Below are 21337 nucleotides of genomic sequence, written 5' to 3'. Positions count from 1 at the left end.
CGGTGCGGATGTTCTCCCGAAATGTGTTTGTCATTCTTGTTTGGTGTGGGTTCACAGTGTGGCGCATATTTGTAACAGTGTTGAAGTTCTTTATACGGCCACCCTCAGTGTGACCTCTATGGCTATTGATCAACTATGTCTTGCAGTCACTTTTGTGTGTAAGCAGAAGCCGCATACAACATGTGACTGGACCGGAAAAGGTGGAAAAGCGGACCCTTTGACAGGTTGTTATCTTGCTCCCACCCATAGTATGTGTTCTCTGGTAGACTTACTTCCTTTCCTCTCCTAAGTCTTTAGAATCAGAATATATTATTTTATCTAACCTGCGGTGCAGATTTAATAAAATTAATACAGCAAATTTTAAATTCTCATACATAACAAACACTGCACGATAAAAAACAAACAAACAAACAGACTATCTTTGAATCTCAGTAAGACTAAAATAATGCTATTTGTTTTTTTTTGATTGATTGAAACTTTTATTAGTAGATTGCACAGTGAAGTACATATTCCGTACAATTGACCACTAAATGGTAACACCCCAATAAGTTTTCCAACTTGTTTAATTCGGGGTCCACTTAAATTGATTCATGATACAGATACAGTATATACTATCAAATATATACTAACATCATAATACAGTCATCACACAAGATAATCATCAGAGTATATACATTGAATTATTTACATTATTTACAATCCGGGGTGTGGGATATGGAGGGGGGTGGGGGTGGGGGTGGGGGGGGTTAGGTTTGGTTGGTATCAACACTTTAGTCATCAACAATCAGCATCAACAATTGCATCATCAGAGAAATGGACATTGAAACAGTGTAGGACTGACTTGGTAGGATATGTACAGCAAGTAGTGGATATAGAGAGAGAGATCAAAAAGTATAAGAAAAAGTGTCTACATTTGATTATTTACATTTGATTATTTACAATCCGAAGAGGTATTATGTGGAAGGGAGGGTGTTAATTTAGGGTTGTAGTTGCCTGGAGGTGTTCTTTTTGAAGGAGGATAGAGATGCACTTTCTTTTACACCTGTTGGTAACAGTAGAAGAGAAAGTCAAACACAAATACAGATAGACGGAGTAAATATTGAAAGGGTAAAAGAAAACACATTTTTGGGTGTAATAATAGATGATTAAATGAACTGGAAATCTCATGTAGAAATTATACAACTAAAGTAGCAAGAAACACATCAATGATGAATAAAGCAAAACATGTTCTAGACCAAAAATCACTTCATTTTCTTTACTTCTCACTAGTGTTACCATATCTGAATTATTGTGCAGAAATATGGGGAAACAACCACAAATGTGCGCTTCATTCACTAAATGTGTTACAAAAAAGATCTATTAGAATAATACATAATGTTGGATATAGAGAACATACAAACCCTTTATTTATTAAATCACAATTATTGAAATTCAACGATTTGGTGCATTTGCAAACAGCTAAAATGATGTACAAAGCAAACTATAACCTGCTACCCAAGAATGTACAACCATTCTTCTCAACAATAAAGGAGAAATATAATCTTAGAGGGAAATCTAATTTAAAACATGTGTATGCTCGTACAACACTTAAAACCTTCAGTATATCAGTATGTGGGATTAAATTATGGAATGGATTAAGCAAAGAAATCAAACAAAGCACCAATATGATTCACTTTAAGAGACTGTTCAAACTACAAGTGTTCACAAAGTACACAGAACAAGCATTATGATGAACATCTTGAACCCTTTTTTTTTATTGAGACAAAGATTATTCATGTATTTAATATTGGTTTGCTTACTATGGTATATTAAATTATTTATTTCTTATTTATTTGTTCACTGTTCTGTTACAGAGAACAAGGAAATTGGATAACGTTGCTATGGTATGAAAAGGGGTAGGATTACATTTTATGTTTTATTTATTTAGCCGTTATTTAACCAGGTAAAAATCCCATTGAGATCAATGATCTCTTTTCCAAGGGAGACCTGGCCAAGAGGGCAGCAGCAAAGTTACATTAAAAAACAGTAAACAAATACATAAAACATCACATTTACAACATTAAAATTTGCTCACATAACACATGTGCATACAGACTGCAATCATTTTACAGAAGCTTTAAAGTCATTCAAGTATAATATTATATTATAATATTGGATTGTAGGTTATTCCAAGCCTTTGGTGCTGAAAACCTAAATGCTTTCTTGCCCAGTTCAGTTCTTACTTTGGGGATGACAAATTGCAGAACATTCATTGAACGAAGATTGTGACTTCTTTGTTTCTTTGTTAAAAGACAAGACAGATAAGATGGAGTGATACCCAGAATGGTTTTGTAGATAAAAACATACCAATGATTGAGGCGTCGCGCACATAAAGATGTCCAGTTAACCATTGAGCTCTGCTTCTTCCTCCTCCTTTTCGGACGTGCTGTAAAGAAACAACTGGAATTGTGTGATGCATTACATTGTATTGCATGCATGCTCGAAATAAACTGAAACTGAACAAATGCAAAATAAAAATGCTGCAAACACCAATATTATAGTATTAAGTATAAAGAAAAAGAACCATGATAAACATTCTGAATTTATTTAACTCATCCATTCTTTCATTCTTTCACTCACAAAATAATATTACTTATCTCAACATATGAAATGTAACTTACTTCACCAATTATTATTTATTTACTTATTTTATTGTGATTACTTATGGAGTATATTGTGAATAAATTGAGAACAGGAAGTGAACAAAAGTTTTAGCAACTGTTATGTAAAAGAAAAGGGGTAGGATTAAATAAGCTCTGCTTCTTCCTACTCCTTTTCGAACATGTTGAAAAGAGAAACTGGAGATTGTGATGTATCATGTTGTATGATTGCATGTTCGAAATAAACTCAAACTCAAACTCAAACTCAATATTACACAAGACAATACTGAAAGCTGGACCGGTATGACCGCTAGATGGCGCTGCGACTACGCATTATGTTCGTTGATAGGTAGCCAGCATCCCCCGAGGAAGAGAGCTGCAAAGACCGGTTAGGAGGGGAAAAGCTGGCTGACTCGATTCACTTTACTAACTCGGGTGAATTGGTACTCGGGTCACTCCACAAAGAACATGTGAGGAGGGATCCCTCGCGTTACATCAAGGCCTAAAAATGTCACCTGGTTTTCTTTTTAAACTCGCCTAGGAGTAGCAGTAAGTGGACAAAGCTATATGTGACTCGGTTGAGAAAACCCGGTAAATTCCAACGACTCGTTCATGAACCGCCCATCTCTCCAGCGAGACAATGCTATCCACTCGCGTTCGCTGAGGACTCGCCGCTTTCCCGCCCCCCCCCTTTTTTTGAGGCACAGTTTGTCACACCTCACACCGACGGTTTGTTCGTCGACTGTTCGAACACTTTTGGATACCGAAGGGGAAACAGGAAGAGAGTTAGCCGGCTCGACATCGCGGCGGTGAGGATGTTGCAGTGACAAGGGGAGCATCCCTCCTACCTTCCAGCATCCAGCCGGCACCGTCAGCTGTTGCTCATGCAGAAATGTCGGCTCAGGCCAACAACTATGCTGCGGATCTTTAGTCGGTAACCGGGAGCAGTGCGTGCCGACGAGCCTCTCGAGTATTTTCCGCCCTTTTTTGTGCCAATGGAGAAAGCCACTCCGCCTCCGTCCCAGCCGCAGGTGCAGCTGTCCATTGCCAAAACCGACAGTCCGGCGGATGACGTCACCGGCTTGTCCGACGAGGACCTGCTGAAGTGGACCAAGGAGGACCTGGTGCGGCGGCTGCGGCGCTCCGAGGCGGACAAGATGAGCGTCATCCTGGACCACGGGAATCTCATCCGCGAGGTCAACCGCAGTCTGCAGTTGCACTTGAACGAGATCCGGGGCTTGAAGGTGAGGGCTGCAGGATCACGTGGTGCAGGTGTGGAGGAAGGCACCTGAGAGTGGAAGCAGACAAACATGGTGTCAACTGGAGGAGATGCTCAATATGAAATTGTGTATGGGCTAGTATTGGAACGATAACAATATTTTGGTACCGGTACTAAAATTATTTCGATACTTTTCGGTACTTTTCGGTACTTTTCAACGGAGCCTCTAAAGCACAGGTGCCAAACTCAAGGCCCGGGGACCAGATCTGGCCCGCCACATCGTTTTATATGGCCCACGAACACCTGGAAATTGTGTGCCTCATAAAAAGTGCCTCATATGCTCTTACTCATATGCTTTTTTCCATTTTGACAGAAAAAAATATACACACTGCATGAAATTGCAACAAATATTATTAATACACTTTCCAAACAATTATTTTGCTAAAGTAAAAATAAATAGTTAAATATCTGTTTGACTTATGATCCAATCCAATCCAATCCACTTTATTTATATAGCACATTTAAACAACAAAACGTTTCCAAAGTGCTGCACAACAATATTAAAAACTTAGCTCCTTAGCTCCACCAATGACTGAATAAAAACAAAAAATAAATACATCCATCCATCCATTTTCTACCGCTTATTCCCATCGGGGTCGCGGGGGGCGCTGGAGCCTATCTCAGCAACAATCGGGCGGAAGGCGGGGTACACCCTGGACAAGTCGCCACCTCATCGCAGAGACAACACAGACAGACAGACAACATTCACACTCACATTCACACACTAGGGCCAATTTAGTGTTGCCAATCATATAAAACCAATATAAAAACAATATAAAATAAATATGATCAAAAACGATTTTAAAGGGTAAAACCAATTAAAACAGTAAATAGAAATCAACATTTTAAAAACACAGAGGACAACAGAGGACCACACAACTCACGTAGTGTTAAAAGCCAGAGAATTAAAGTGTGTCTTTAGACGAGACTTAAAACACTCCACTGTTGGAGCAGTTCGAACATAGAGGGGCAGAGTGTTCCAGAGCTTAGGGCCGACCACAGAGAAGGCCCCGTTTCCCCTGGTTTTAAGTCTGGTCTTGGGCACTACGAGCTGGAGCTGGCTATGATGTTAAAGCTAAGTTATCCATCACATTGTACAACATAAAATGACGATAGATTTTACGGCAACATTTACAGCGTTTTTTATAGCACGATACTGTAAATTAAAAAAAAAAAAAAAAAAAACACTGTTTTTTAACGTTAAACCTACCGTTGTTTTTACGATGCATTACGGAAATAAACGGTGCCACATTTTATTTTATTTTTACTGTGAAAAACTGGCAGCTCAGTTGCAAGAATTAGAAAACACAGTTGTACTGCTTTTCAATTTACGGTAATATTTTGTAAAAACCGCCATACATTTTTACAGTAAAATTCTGGCAATTTTGTCCGTAAAAAAACCCAAACAGTTTTATTTAAAAAAAAAAAAAAAAAGTACAATTATTGTGAGTGAGGTGTCAATTTACAGTCTACATTTTCTTTTTACAGTGTGCGTAAAAAAAAAAAATATATAATGACAAATGCATGGACAAACTCATATTATTCATTGTCACAAGCGGCCCTCTGATGGCAGTCATAACTGCAATGTGGCCCTCGATGAAAAGGAGTTTGACAACCCTGCCCTAAAGGGACATGGAGGAAAAAAATGTTTTGAGAGATTTCGCAAAAGTTTTTTTTTCCTATGTTAGTGAACCGGAAGTAAAACAGCCAAAATGATGGAGGAGCCTACCCATCATCCGTGGGAGAAGTTTATTGATTTGTATTTTAGTATTGGCCTAACACAGAGGTGTCCAAACATTTTCCAGCGAGGGCCACGTAGAGAAAAATTGAAGGACGCGAGGGCCACTTTTATACATTTTGTACATGACAAATACTCAAACCAAAACAATGTGGGTGAACATATACTAACATTTGAAAAGCACTTCTACATCCTAGCTTTGTGTTATAGATAACAAAGCAATAAAATCAATCATGATTATTTTGATAATGATTTTATTTGTATTTATGTTAACTGTGCTCTAAAGTAAGCTTGTATTTACTAATATTGCTATTATACCGTCAACTGAAACACTTTTGAGGGCTTTAGTACACTCAAAAACATATCATGTATCGCAAGAAATTTGTACACTTTTTCATCATGACAGGACACACGATACCAATATTTTGGTACCGGTACTAAAATTATTTCGATACTTTTCGGTACTTTGAATTTTTCATAGTTTTTTGTTCTAATTTGATTGATTAAGTTTTTTGTTGTAATTTGTGACCTGTTTAGTTTGTCTATAGAATGTGTCGCGGGCCAGTAAAAATCGCCCTGCGGGCCGCAAATGGCCCCCGGGCCTAATATATAAAGACATCAAATCGTATTATGGTCCCACAACAGAGCACAGATGATGGGTAGGCTCCCGCATGCTCCGCAAGGGGTAGGATTAAATAAGCTCAGCTTCTTCCTACTCCTTTTCGGACGTGCTGTAATGAAACAACTGGAAATATGTGATGAATTACACTGTAATGTATGCATGTTTGAAATAAACTGAAACTGAAACTGACACTGACCTTAGACTTAGGTCAGGCTGATTAGAAAAAATAAGTACTAACCAAATATACTGCGTAATAAGGCACTCATAAATAACTTATGAAAAATAAATGTACATACAATTATGTTGCGTTAAAAATAAACTAAAATAATACTGAATATGTTTCTCAACTAAACTGTCAAAAAAATTAAAGTGCAAATTAAAAAAAACAGCTTCATCACTGTAGTCATAATTTTTGCGCTTAACAATCTTCTCTATGACTTTAGCTCCAGGCTTTGTCTGTTTGTTTGATATTGTCATTACTGCCACAAGTGGTGGAAAAGTGCATCACAACTGAGTACCGTTGGGGCCCATACGGACCAGAGCTGCGAAACAGATACCCTTTAGGGGGCGCCATACCCAACGGCAATTCCTAAATGGTAAAAGCCATATTATTTTCAAAACTCTTTAATTAAAGCTAAACAACTATACTTTCATTTAGTTATGTATTTTAAATCCATTGTAGTGGTCTATACTGTAAAGGCACAACCATAAAAAAAACTAAAAAAAACTGTCCAAGTACTTCTTGGCCTTACTGTGGTTTTACAAACACAACATTGATAGCAAATCATATGAAAATTGTGGTTACATATACAGCACTAGCCAGATTTTTGGGCACATGTATTCACTCTTCTAAATAAGATGTGGTCACATTTTTTTTTGTATAGATATTCATGGAAAATTAATCTATATTGCAATAGAATTCCAGTCTTTATTTTTCTTTCTTGTGTTTTAGAGTTAAAGCAGAAACCCAGCCTTTCTTAGTATCACATGGGAATCATTTGTCTTTCTCTGAGACATTGTCACCTCCCCACCCAGCCAAGCTTCGTAATTACAATGGAAATGACTCAAGGATATAGGAATTAGGAAGTGCAAGTAAGAGAGTTAAATTGCTGCACAGAATAAAGGGGAAGGTTTGCACGATACCAAGGAGGTTGAGTATAATGTGATCCTTTTGCAAACAAAGTGCAATGGTGGACACGGTTGCCAAAACCAGTAATAAAACGTAAGGCACAGTGATATACAGTATCCCGTTTTTAAAAAAAATAAGTGTCGGGTGCATTCATAAAAAGCAAGTCTCCATAATCTAGCAAAGGCATTTAAGTGGTCATAATAATAAGGGAAAAACAGGACTTGTTTCTAAAGGGAAAAAAAAAAGTTTAAGTTTTTGTATGTAGGATTTAAAAGACACTTTTTCATCAATAACAATCCCCAAATACTTATATGTCGCGACCATTTCAAGTTCAACCTTGTTGAGCAGTTTATATTTTTGGAATGTTCAATAACAGACGTTCGCCACCTGAAAATAACATCACCTCAGATTTCTCTGCATTTAGTATTAGTTTCAGCTGAGTCAGCTGGGACTGAGCAACATTAAAAGCAGACTGCAGGAGCTCAAAAGGTGTGCGCTATAGCAGGGGATGAACAATATATGACCGCGTCATCTGCATACAAATGGAATGCAGCATCCGACACATTATCACAGAAATTATTTGCAAAAGAGTGAGGGGGACCCAGCAAACTGGACGCATTGGGTTGTATCGGACAAGTAGTTAGACAACTACTTTACAGCATGCTGAGATAGGCCAATCCTGTGCAGTCTGTCTGCCAAAATGATATGGTCGACCGTATCAAATTCTTTTGAAAGGTCAAAATAACTCAAGCTGAATTCAAAAGTTGATGGCTAATTTATAGACAATGATTATGTGTACGCTTTATTATCCTATTAGTCGCTTAATCGTTAAGATAGTCAATGGCCAGTCGTAGTAGTCGACTATAAAAATATTCCTTAGTTGCAGCCCTAGTACTGTATAAAACACGTAAAACATTAATACAGTGCCGTATTTTTCGGAGTATAAGTCGCACCGGCCGAAAATGCATAATAAAGAAGGAAAAAAACATATATAAGTTGCACTAGAGTATAAGTCACATTTTTGGGGGAAATTTGTTTTATAAAATCCAACACCAAGAATAGACATTTGAAAGGCAATTTAAAATAAATAAAGAATAGTGAACAACAGGCTGAATAAGTGTACGTTATATGGCCCATAAATAACCAACTGAGAACGTGCCTGGTATGTTAACGTAACATATTACGGTAAGAGTCATTCAAATAACTATAACATTTAAAACATGCTATACGTTTACCAAACAATCTGTCACTCCTAATCGCTAAATCCGATGAAATCTTCTGCCTCGGTGTCGCTTCTAAACAACTCTGCCAACTCCAAAGCATCTTTTTTTTCACAATGCACTTCTGCCATGACCCGCCCCAGCCAAATTTTTATTAGTTGACGTGTGTGTGTGTGTCACGATTGCTGATATACGCCTAGTCTCTTACGTGAATGGGATAAATAATAGTATTTGATATTTTACGGTAATGTGTTAATAATTTCACACATAAGTCGCTCCAGAGTGTAAGACGCACCCCCGGCCAAACTATGAAAAAAACTGGTACGGTATTTGTTTTTCAAAAATGTATTCTGTGTTATTTGAGGACACTGTTACAAGGACCATCCAAAACATTGATTAACGGACAAAAATAAGCCTAAAATATTGCAACTTTTCCTGCAATTTTCTGAAAACACTGCCGCAAATTCAGAAATTTTAGAACACAACTAACAACAAAAAAGTGAGAATAAGACATATTGTCGGCGATAGAGAACATTAAATTTATTTTTGTAATCAAATATATTAAAATTCAATTATTTGGTGCGTTTGCAAACAGCTAAAACAATATCCTGATACCCAAACATTTGTATGTACGTACAACACTTATTACCTTTAACAAATAAGTATGTGAAATTAAAAATATGGAATGGATTTAAGCTAATAACTCAATGTACTAATTTATTTAGTTCAAAAGGAGATATATTTTGCGAAACCAATTTTTCTTTCTTATTGGTACCTGTTATGTGTATTTAGGGTCCCGGAAATTTGAAATTAAACCGTGGAGGCATGGCGGAGATATTTATAAAATAATCTTGCCTTCCGTCTTACTTCCTCCAAACGAGCTTTTCGGAATTTGCCCCATGTTTTTTTCACAGTTGTGACGTCGGCGGATATCTCCATATATGGTAAAGTTTTACCTGAAGAGCTTTGTGCGAGTCTGTCTTTGTAGTCCGATGTTGTAGTCAATAAGTTCCTTCTTTTTCTCTCTCAACCGTCACAATAAAAGCCAGCAAAATCCTGGAGGGACTATATAATTGTACTTTAGGGTTAGGCCAATGCAGAGATTTCTGATGTATTGGTAGTAATGAAATTCACACAATGAGTCAGTGATAGCTGAGAGGATCAGGGTTTCATTTCAATATGAATGTCTATGAAATAACAACACAACGGAATTACATTGGAACCCACTGTTGTCCTTTGGAATCCAATTAACACTGGCAAAGCATTTAGCAATGTATCAAAACACACGCACATTTGCATTGTCTTCTGGCCCTCATCAGCATTAACAATGTTGCCAGTCCTTGGGCCGAAAGGTCACGCCAATGAATCTTTCTTCCCCTCATGTTTCTCTTTCTCCTTGTCAGGACATCAATCAGAAGCTGCAGGAAGACAACCGTGAGCTGCGGGACTTATGCTGCTTCCTCGATGACGACCGTCAGAAAGGAAAGCGTGTGTCCAGGGAGTGGCAGCGTCTAGGTCGTTACAGCTCGAGCATTATGCGCAAAGAGGTGACCCTTTATCTCCAAAAACTCAAGGAACTAGAGCTGCGGCAGGAAGAGGTTATGCGTGAGAACCTGGAGCTGAAGGAACTCTGTCTCCTCCTGGATGAGGAAAAAGGAATAGTAAGTGGAAGTGGAGGAAGTGGCGGAAACGCCGGGATAGGCGTGGGGTCGCGAAACTCCATTGACAGCCAAAATAGTTTACTGCTGGTGCCTGGGCAAGGCCTCCTTATGAGGGATGTTGGCGATGGCAGCAGTACCTCAAGTGCAGGGAGTGCCGACAGCTCAGATCACCATCAGCATAAGCATCTGGCGGTTGGAGGGAGCAATCTTGGCAGTGCAGGGGAAAAAGGGAGTCCTGAGCTGGTGCATAAACCGAGGTGTAGCAGCATTAGTGCCATAGGAGGAATGGTGGACAGGGAGGCGTCCAGCCCTGAGCACCCTGCTGGGCGCCACCGGAGTACAAGCCTGGAGTACCCATATACTTTACCCCAACTCTGTCGACCCCGCTGTGGCTCCATATCAGTGCCTGATCACAGTCGAGTCATGCGGGGTCTGAGCCCGGAGAAATACGGGAGGAACGTGGTACGAAGCAGTCCGGACCAGCACCCCAAACACTATAGCTCTGACCTTCACTTAGGCCAGAGGCAGCACTACCTGAGTCAGGGGGGCAGCGGGGACATCTACCAGAGGCACCACAGGGGCAGCATAAGCAGCACCGGATGTGAGAGCCCCGAACCACGCCATGCACATTTAGGGAACAGTGAACACACTGAAAAGAGCTGCAAGGCCCAAGGGGGAAGTCCTGAAACTCATAGGCACCAATACAGTATGAGCCCCGACCACGTGAAGTATGGCAGCCCAGTGAGAGACGCACAGAGGAGGTCAGCTGGGGACGAGCTGTCACCACATCATCGGAGCATCTATAACGGCATGAATGGTAAGTTTATACGCAATTTTTTTTAGTATAAAACTGATTAGGTTGATGGTTGTCCTTGTTTTTGTCTGAAAAACAAGGAACATGTATAACGTCGGTCTGTCAAACGGTTAGAAGTTCATTAATCACACGGTGGTTGTGGATGAATTCCGATCAAATATTATTCTGTCATGACTGTTTGGACTGAGGTTGAATATTTTTCTGTTTTCGTTCCAGTGGTCTTATTTGTTGTTACCACTTCCTCTGCGTCCCTTGTCTGCCACTGAAATCAGGACACACCTGTTCTTGGTTGCCAATCAGAGTGTCCTTTTGAACAGGGCTGGATCATTGCGTTGTGTTTTGTGTTGCTGCTATGCTCACTTTTGCGAACAACATTTAGACCCATTTACAGTAGATAAGGTTGTATTTTAGCCTCATCCGTCAATTAAGCACGAGTGAAGAATGCGTGAAGAATGCACTTCCGACCTGATAAGACCTCATAAGTCTGAAATAGAAATGATGCTACCTGGTGGTGAATCAGTACCTCCAAGTCCGAGTCCATGGTTCTCGCCCGGAAAAGGGTGGAGTGCCATCTCCGGGTTGGGGAGGAGATCTTGCCCCAAGTGGAAGAGTTCAAGTACCTTGGAGTCTTGTTCACGAGTGAGGGAAGAGTGGATCGTGAGATCGACAGGCGGATCGGTGCGGCGTCTTCAGTAATGCGGACGCTGTATCGATCCGTTGTGGTGAAGAAGGAGCTGAGCCGGAAGGCAAAGCTCTCAATTTACCGGTCGATCTACGTTCCCATCCTCACCTATGGTCATGAGCTTTGGGTTATGACCGAAAGGAGAAGATCACGGGTACAAGCGGCCGAAATGAGTTTCCTCCGCCGGGTGGCGGGGCTCTCCCTTAGAGATAGGGTGTATATGTGTGTGTATGTATGTATGTATATATATGTGTATGTGTACATATGTGTACGTATATGTATATATGTGTATGTGTAGGTATGTATACATGTATGTGTGTATGTGTATGTATATATGTATGTATGTATGTATATTTCTGGGGGTACGCTCTGGGCCTGCCTGTCAGACGGGGGTCGACGCCTCAGGCTACTGCATCCGAACTGCGTGTCTGGAGCTCCTGGGTCCCGCTGTCCATCCCTTCCGGGTGCCCGTCTTGGTCGGGGCCTGTTGGGCCTAGTCCCTGCGTCTATTGTGGTAGCTTGGTGCTGCAAGGTATTCCGAGGTGCTGCGAGTCGGCCAGTTGCTGGGGTAGTGACCTTGTTTGTCAGCATGTCTCTGATCTTCTTTTAATTCTTTTTTTAAAAATAATTAATTAATTAATTAATTTATTTTTTAATATATTTTATTAATATTATTTTTTAATTTTTCCCCTTCCTCAGGGGGGGGGGGGGGGGGCTCGGCGGGGCGGTTGCTGGTTGTTCCATCTCCATCGTTGGGGTCCCTGCGGGTGGGGTGGGTGGTTCCCGTGGCCCTGTGCCTGGGTGGTCCTGCGGCGGCCGATTTGGGTGGGGTTGGGGCTGGCCTCGCCGCGCTCTCCGGGGGTGGGGGGTGGGCTCGTGGGGGCCCGGTTGCCGGTGGGGCGGGGGCGGTCTTCCCGTCCGGTTGCGGGGAGTCTCTGGGTCCCTCGGGCGGGGCGTCTCGCCTTTCTGCCCGTGTGGGGTGTGGTCTCTCGCTGGCTTGGGGTCTGGCTGTCCCCTGCTTTTCTCGTGCCCTGTCCTCTGCCGGGTGCGTCTGTCTGCAGCCTGCTGCTGGCCCTTGTGGGCGGTACGGTGGGTCGGGCTCTGGGGTTCCTGTCGCTGGCCGGCTTGGCTGCGTGGGGGCGGTGGTCCCTGGTTCCCTGGGCACCACACCTCCTGTTTGTGGGTTGGGCTCTCGGGGGTGATGGGGCCGTGCTCTGGCTCCCACGCACTCTGGGAGTCGAATGTATTGTACATGCAAATTCACATATGCTCACATACGTACATAGGTACCTACGCTCCCACATACATACACAAATACAGTACATATTTACCTACCTAATGTTCGTACATCCACACGCACATTCAATATACAAACATACACATACACATACTGTACATATACATTCACTGTACAAACACATATACACATTCTGTACATATACATTCATTGTACAAACACATATACACATTCTGTACATATACAAGTACATATGCATACTTACACTCATGCACATAATCACGTTTCATCAAACATATATTAACGTTGTTGCCCTAGGGTAAACTGGGTGTAACACATGGCACACTGACAAAGCTTAACCTATTGTGACTATAACAATCTACAAGGTTAATGTAGGTTGCTTCTCTTTCTCCCCCTCCATTTTTCTGCATTCTTTCGTATCTCAAGTTATCATTATGTATATGTATTGTTGCATTTAAACAACTGTATTGTTGATAATAAAGGTAAATTATTGGTATTGTTCATTATCAATAGCGCTATTTCTATTGGTACCGTATTTTCCGCACTATTAGCCGCACCTAAAAACCACACATTTTCTCAAAAGCTGACAGTGCGCCTTTTAACCCGGTGCGCTTTATATATGGATAAATATTAAGATTCATTTTCATAAAGTTTAGGTCTCGCAACTACGGTAAACAGCCGCCATCTTTTTTCCCCGTAGAAGAAGCGCGCGGTGCATGCTGGGATATGTGACGTTTCATTTCCATTTGTGTGTTTATGTAAAGACCCCAAAATGGCTCCTATTAAGTGTGTTGTCTGTCTAATTATAAATAATGCAGACGAGGCGTGTTAACTGAGTTCTCAACGTTTACTCACAGCGTGCTCATAACCACATTCTAACTGCCAGCATACAACAACGCTTCTCAGGGCTACCGCGCATGCTCGTAACTATCGTTGCATGCTGGGTAGTGTAGTTGTTATATTTGCTAGCTCATAACATCACATTAAGAGACACGCTTACGCGCTTAATTCAATACTCGCCGTCATTCCGGGTGGATTGACAAAAGACCTCCAGCCGCTGGATATTGGTGTCAACAGGGCATTCAAATCACGACTGCGAACGGCGTGGGAACAATGGATGACCGAAGGCGAACACACCTTCACTAAGACAGGCAGACAGCGCCAGACGACGCCAACATCACCTTCACTAAGACAGGGAGACAGCGCCAGACGACGCCAACATCTGCCAGTGGATCGTAAATGCCTGGGCGGATATTTCGGTCACAACTGTGGTCCGAGCTTTCCGGAAGGCAGGATTCACGGAACTGCTGGAAAAACAACAGCGACACTGACTCTGATGACTTCGACGAGACGGAGCCGGCCATTTTGGATCCCGTATTCGCCCAACTTTTTAATTCGGACACCGTAGGAGAAGAATTCGAGGGATTTATGAATGAAGAATAACTTCAGAAAGTGAGCGTTATGTTTATTTTGTGTGTTGTGACATTAACGTTCGAGCAACATTATGTTGCTATTGCTCTGCACTATTTTGAATTTTACTATGTTTGTGATTGCACATTTGCGTACATTTTGGGACAGAGTTGTTAGAACGCTGGTTTTTAATATATTATTAAAGTTTGACTGACCTATCTGACTGTTTTTTTGACATTCCCTTTAGCGCAGCGTAGGCGCGGCTTATAGTCCGGGGCGGCTTATAGGTGGACAAAGTTTTGAAATATGCCATTCATTGAAGGTGCGGCTAATAACCCGGGCCGGCTTATAGTGCGGAAAATACGGTATTTGTATTGATCCATTTGTAGTGTAATAATGCTCATTGTCATTTCTGTATTATTTTTTATTTTTCGCTAACTGCTTATTTGCTATTACTTTTACCATCATATTTGTACATGTCATATTTGCTGATGTTGCTCTATTGTTGTTGTTGTTGTTGTTTGTTGTTGTTGTTTTTGTCTCTCTGTCTAATCCCCCTCTTGTCCCCACAATTTCCCCCTCTGTCTTCTTTTTTTTTCTCTTTCTATCCCCTCCTGCTCCGGCCCGGCTGCACTAAATGATAATATAAATACATTTAATAAAGTCAAATACAAATAAGGCAACAAGAGAAGTATCCTACACTTCTCTTTTGTAAAGTAAATCTGAACAGCCGACATGGGCATCTACATCAACTATATGATTTGCCTGAGAAGCTGGACAGGACACAAAAAAAAAAAAAAAAAAAAAAAAAAAGAGATAGGGTGAGAAGCTCTGCCATCCGGGGGGAGCTCAAAGTAAAGCCGCTGCTCCTCCACATCGAGAGGAGCCAGATGAGGTGGTTCGGGCATCTGGTCAGGATGCCACCCGAACGCCTCTCTAGGGAGGTGTTTAGGGCACGTCCGACCGGTAGGAGGCAGCGGGGAAGACCCAGGACACGTTGGGAAGACTATGTCTCCCGGCTGGCCTGGGAACGCCTCGGGGTACCACAGGAAGAGCTGGACGAAGTGGCTGGGGAGAGGGAAGTCTGGGCTTCCCTGCTTAGGCTGCTGCCCCCGCGACCCGACCTCAAATAAGCGGAAGAAGATGGATGGATGGATACCTGGTGGTTGTTTGAGCTCACTGCAGCTAGCCCTGGATAGTACCACTCCTTAATGCTTCAGTCACATGCAGAATTAGGTAAAAATACAACCTTACCTACTGTAGCTGGTTTGTGTGTAGATCATGTTTTTGCTTTCACATCACATGTAGACTTTTCTGTGCACTCCTTAGCTGCACTAGTTTTCACTTGCATTCATTCAATATGCCTTTTACCTGCTTTATGCCTGCCATCTCTGCATCTTGGGGTCATGCTGCAAACAATTCAGCCAGTTCCTGACACATTCACTGTTAATCATAACTAACTCAGATTGAAAAGGAACATAAAAAAATAACGTACCAAATTGGCACCTTTTCGAATACTCCACAGTGACTCATAATCAATTCAGGAGACCGGTGGTGGGGCTGGGGGGATGCTGAGTGGCACTGAGCTGGCAGATGCTAAAGGTTGTCTCAAGGTAAAATATGCGCTTGACTCTGCAATATGAAGCTCCACAGAAATAATAAACACTCCAGCCGAAAGAGAATAAATGCAACGTCCCTATCTCATATGTTATTTTAGGCAGGAGTTGCCAAAGTGTGAGGTGGCGCTCCCCTGGGAGGTGCCTTAAAGACTTCAAGGGAGGCGCAGCAGCTTGGTAAATGTAAAATAACATGTTTTTCAAACCTGTTAACAGTTCAGTTATGTCAAAGGACAACAATAATCGATTTTTATTTCCTATAGTGAGTGAGTAAAATGAGTCTGGGGGTTAGGGTTGCGCGACGGATCCCAGACGTCCCCAAAGAGGCCAACAGACGACAGGGATGGGTGGGAGGGTGCCTGAAACGAGGCAAAACATCTCCTCGATTCGACCATTAGCGGCAGAATCCTGTCAAGCCACTCTGCCATTGCGATCCCCGCGGGGTTCGTATTTGGCTTGATGATTCTGTCAGGAACTGCTGGTGACGAACCCCAAGATGCAGAGATGGCAGGCGTAGCGCAAGATAACATGACTTTAATGTCACAATGCAGGGAAAACAGGAACCGGGAGACAGGAAACAGGCAACAGTATACTGGATACAATCATCAAGCACTGCCTGGAGGGCGAGGCAGGCATAAATAGTAGCATGACTGGCAATTGCAACCAGGTGTGTCAGGCTGCCAATCAGGGACAGGCGAGGGAAACGAGCGCTCAGGGACACATGCATGAAATGGAACAAAAATAAAAGCGCTGACAGGAAATAAACACAAACACAGAGAAGAACCCAAACATAACCAAACTGTCAGTGACAAGCCTGACAGGTCGTTCCCCAATCAGTTCCTATAACATCTGTTTGTTTCGAATACATCTGTGTGATGATTGGTAGGTCTGCCAATTTCTGACAAACATTCAATCATTTTGGAGTGTTTGACTTTATCAAAAGCTTTGGTATAGTCTATGAAGCAAATATTAACATCTTGATTGGTCTCCAATATTCTCTCAAAGATGATTCTTAAATTGAGGATCCCTTCTCGAGTGTGCACGCCTAGTCTGAAACCACTTTGTAGTTGGCTTATTTCTCCATCGATTCTTTTTGTTATTTTTCGTTGTATCACCCTTAAGTACTTTTGTCACATGACTGATTAGGCTGATAGTTCAGTAATCTGCAAAGTCTTGTGCTTTTGTTTTTTTTTTTGGCAAAGGGGGAAAAATGGATTGCCCCAATTCAGCTAGTATATATCCACTGTTGTAAATTATGTTGCACAGTCTTTTGTTAATAATAGCGTGTTATGTTCATTTAAAGCTTTTAGTGATTATGTTTGTATATTATCTGGACCGTTAGCTTTTCCTTTCTTTATTGTTTTTTATAGCATTTATTACTTCCTCTTTCATAATATTATGTCCATCAGTTGACTCTATCAGTGGCATTTCTGCTCTGTTTTGTCATCATTTAGCTCAGTTACACATTCAACCCATTTGGTTACTCTCTGCTCGTCATCATTTAATATTTGCGTTACTGCCTTTTTTCCTATTTTGTCAGTGTGTTAATTCTTTGATTGTAGCATACATTTATTTTATTTTGTGATGTTTCTCAAAATCCTCAATTTCAGAACAATAACTGTTTCGACAATCTTTTTTGATCTCCATATTAATGATATAGTAAGTAAATACATGACCGAAAAAACCCTTCCTGATAAGGCAACTGCTTATTTTGAATGTTGGAATTTAGCTGTTTGCACTATTTTTGATACTGTTATTGTAACATTTATCAGTTTTACAGAAATACACAAATTTAATTTATACTTCGTTTTGTTTTTCTAAGATTTCAAATTAGTTTAAACAAATGTCTGAACATTGCTAACATTGAAGGCTGATGAACCTTTGATAATGGAGACGGCGTCCACAAAGTACATCCGTACATGACATGACAATCAACAATGTCCCCACAAAGAAGGAAAGCGTCCGCACAACTTAAATAGTCTGGATTGCGAAAACAAAGCAGGTATGGAGAACAGCGCTCAAGGAGCGCAAGACAAGGACTAAAACACTACACACAGGAAAACACCAAAAAACTCAAAATAAGTCACAGCGTGATGTGACAGGTCGTGACAGTACACCTACTTTGAGACAAGAGCTGTAGTGATGCATGCTTGGTTAAGGTTTGAATTCATATCTAACAATTGTGAGAACGACTTTTTATTGTCAATATCGGCTACTGAGTTTCGTTTTTTAATGATTTCTGCTTTTGGTGTGCCTCAGGATTTTTTCAATGAAAAAAGGTTGAAAAACACTGCTCTAGTACAAAATGTTTACTCTTGCGAAGACACACACATCTTTATATATTGGTCATCGTTCTTTCAGTTCTGACCCCTAACACTAATGCAATATGAAATATCATCCCCGTTTGCAAAGGGCCTTGCCGTATAAATGCTTAATTGTAAAATATAATTGCACAAAGGCACTCATTGGCTCTCAAATCTGGTGATTTGCCAACTGGCATAGCACTTGTGAATCCAGCTCAGAGAGAAACATGTGCAGCAAATAGTGTTTATACGAGTCCATATGGACTTCATTAAGCCGCCTAGCATGACTAAGTCATTACAGTGCATGAGTTGTGATAGAGTCATATTGTATTTTGGCTACTTGTCGTTCACTACGGCGGCTTATCTACGAAGAGCGTTTCCATTCTGGGACTGCTCTGTTGCCATTGGTCTGACAAAGACTCAGCAGCCGACCTTAATAGTAAGACTTCGTGTCATGCGTAGAAAAGCGGTGCGTCATGGGAGACGCCGGAAGTTGTTGTGACTTTAGGGATGCAGATAAACAAGGTTGGAGCGTGTGGTCACAAAGGGGGATTTATTAATGAAACGAACAAAAAGCGAGAGCAACTAAGCAGGCTATGACGAAACAAAACTAAATGCAAAACACTTACAGGGAATGTAGAGCTCACGGCGTCCACACAGTTCGAGCTACTTGCATTAAGCGTCCAAAAGGTTTGTCTATGGTCAACAGAGGATCAAGGATAGTAGCATCAACAAACAATGTCCCGACAATGAACGGTGGCTCAACACTCAACTTAAATAGAACTGATCACAAACAGAAAACAGGTGAGGGGAAATGGTACGTGACAGAGATGTCTGAAGCGGTCAAGAAAAAAAACACCAACACAACAAGAAGAGTCACCAAAATAAAAGCGCAGGACAGGAACTAACCAAAAACACAGCAGAACACCAACAAAAGGGCACGGCTCGGTGTAAACAGCCGTGACACTTCGAGCACAATATGCAATCTAAACAAAGCCTGTGCAAAGGTCCAAATTTAGAATTTTCCCTTCAAATTGGAATTTGATTCAAAGTGACTCCACCCCACAGGATGCTGGATTAGAATGTGTCAGGTTTAACAAAGATAACAGCAAAAATACTTTCAGGCATGTTGTCAGGTTCAAACACTGATGACATCTATTAAAACAGACGAGTAGCAAGGAATCATGCAGAGACAGAGTTAAATTTGGCTCAATTGAGGAGAGACATTTTTTGAGCTGTACTCTAGTTACAGATCCAAACTACGTTCTAAAAGTCTAGCCCACGTGCGTCCTCTATTTATTTGGGAGGTCCCTGGTTACATCACTGAAGCTGTCGCTGAGGAAATGGGGTTAATCTGGACAGCACCAGTTAGACAGAATATATGATTATACAAGAAATGCAAATGTGTTGACACTGATGATATCGCCTTGTCTCTGCTCTGTCTGCGTCACGGCGGTGTTCGGCCTTGGCAGTCAGCAGGCCGTTCCTGGACACAGACACTGATACGAGACTGGCTTGCAATCTTTTGGATTGCCAGCTTTGCACAGACAAAGAAGAATACCACTTCAGCACAATTGACAATAATTAAGGAACGGCCCTTAAGCATAAAAGTTGTGTGATAATATATACATAATTATTCTAACACATGTGAAATGTCCGTGTTTTTAAACATTCATTGTTGGATTAAAGTATAATTTCCAAATTTTTTTATGAAGTATCAATACAAATATAAACGCTCACCTTTGTCTGTGTTCTTCTTGCCTAAAAAAACGCACCAAGATGCAGAACAAGAGACGATCAGGCGCACCGAAACAAGCGCTTTACATAGTGAAACCCATTATCTAAGTTACATTTAAACCAGTGTGGGTGGCACTGGGAGCAGGTGGGTGAAGTGTCTTGCCCAAGGACACAATGGCAGTGAATCGGATGGCGGAAGCGGGGATCGAACCTGGAACCCTCAAGTTGCTGGCACGGCCACTCTACCAACCGAGCTATGCCGCCCCATTTTTTACACTTGGTTGTTTGCAGCCTTAGACTTATAGTTGTAGTGTGGTGTGATCAGTGGCACTTTGGAAATACGGACGGACGCTAAGCCTCTTGTTGACCTTGATGGTCTATTATTGTATCCTACAATTTTATTTGGCTCTGTGGTGGCTACTTTTACAGTCATACTCACTTGAATAAAAGCACAGAAACTGAGTCACCAAGGTGTGTTCAATCATACTAAAACCAAGACATTATTTGGTCAAGATCAACTGGGAATTTATGAATTTTTTTTTAATTTAAATTCTACATCCTTCAAATCAAATGTGAATTACAGATCTACGTCCAATTTGCAAACTTAGAATTTAGCAGACATTCTTTATTCAATTTGGAATTTTGCACAAACGTAGTCTGAAATAAAAACCTGGTTATATACAGTCGTGGTCAAATGTTTACATACACTTGCAAAGAACATAATGTCATGGCTGCCTTGAGTTTCCAATAATTTCTACAACTCTTATTTTTTTGTGATAGAGTGATTGGAGCACATACTTATTTGTCACAAAAAAAACATTCATGAAGTTTGGTTCTTTTATGAATTTATTATGGGTCTACTGAAAATGTGCAGCCGGTGATAGCTTGCGGTTTCTTCCTGATCGTGGCAGTGACAAAACTGTGTCATGCACTTTATACTTACGAACAATTGTCTGCACAGTTGCTCTTGGGACCTTAAGCTGCTTTGAAATGGCTCCAAGTGACTCAATTCAAGTCAATGATTCGTTTTTTCAGATCTGTGCCGAGTTCCTGTGACTTTCCCATTGTCGCGTTTGTAACAGAGTCTAATGACTGCATCACCTGAGCCCTATTTAGAGAAATCAACAGGTGTCGTCAATCATAATCACTCACATGAAATTAAGAGGTCATGCCATGAAGCTAATTTGATTTGATTGTAACTTTTCTACATCACCAAAATTGATAATGTA

At 41.2% G+C, this 21337-nt stretch overlaps 1 protein-coding gene and 1 long non-coding RNA gene across 3 annotated transcripts in view; one reads left to right on the top strand and one right to left on the bottom strand.

Moving 5' to 3' along the window:
* Nucleotides 1–572: 572 nt before the first annotated feature.
* LOC133624583 (uncharacterized) lies at nucleotides 573–3632 on the bottom strand. The gene is made up of 3 exons (XR_009818024.2): nucleotides 3488–3632; nucleotides 2347–2425; nucleotides 573–1042 (listed from the first exon to the last, which is right to left on the bottom strand). It is a non-coding gene; the product is annotated as an uncharacterized lncRNA (long non-coding RNA).
* Nucleotides 3633–3634: 2 nt separating this feature from the next.
* The window catches only part of ccdc85al (coiled-coil domain containing 85A, like), a 73145-nt gene continuing 55442 nt past the window's right edge, over nucleotides 3635–21337 (top strand). For both annotated transcript variants that reach the window (XM_061988266.1, XM_061988265.1), the window contains exons 1-2: nucleotides 3635–3883; nucleotides 10031–11105. In XM_061988266.1, the coding sequence (XP_061844250.1) occupies nucleotides 3635–3883; nucleotides 10031–11105 (1324 nt within the window). The remainder of the gene's footprint in view (nucleotides 3884–10030; nucleotides 11106–21337) is intronic.

The sequence above is a fragment of the Nerophis lumbriciformis genome, linkage group LG27 (genome assembly GCF_033978685.3).
Source record: "Nerophis lumbriciformis linkage group LG27, RoL_Nlum_v2.1, whole genome shotgun sequence".
Lineage (NCBI taxonomy): Eukaryota > Metazoa > Chordata > Actinopteri > Syngnathiformes > Syngnathidae > Nerophis > Nerophis lumbriciformis.
This window is presented reverse-complemented; position numbering and strand designations above follow the sequence as displayed.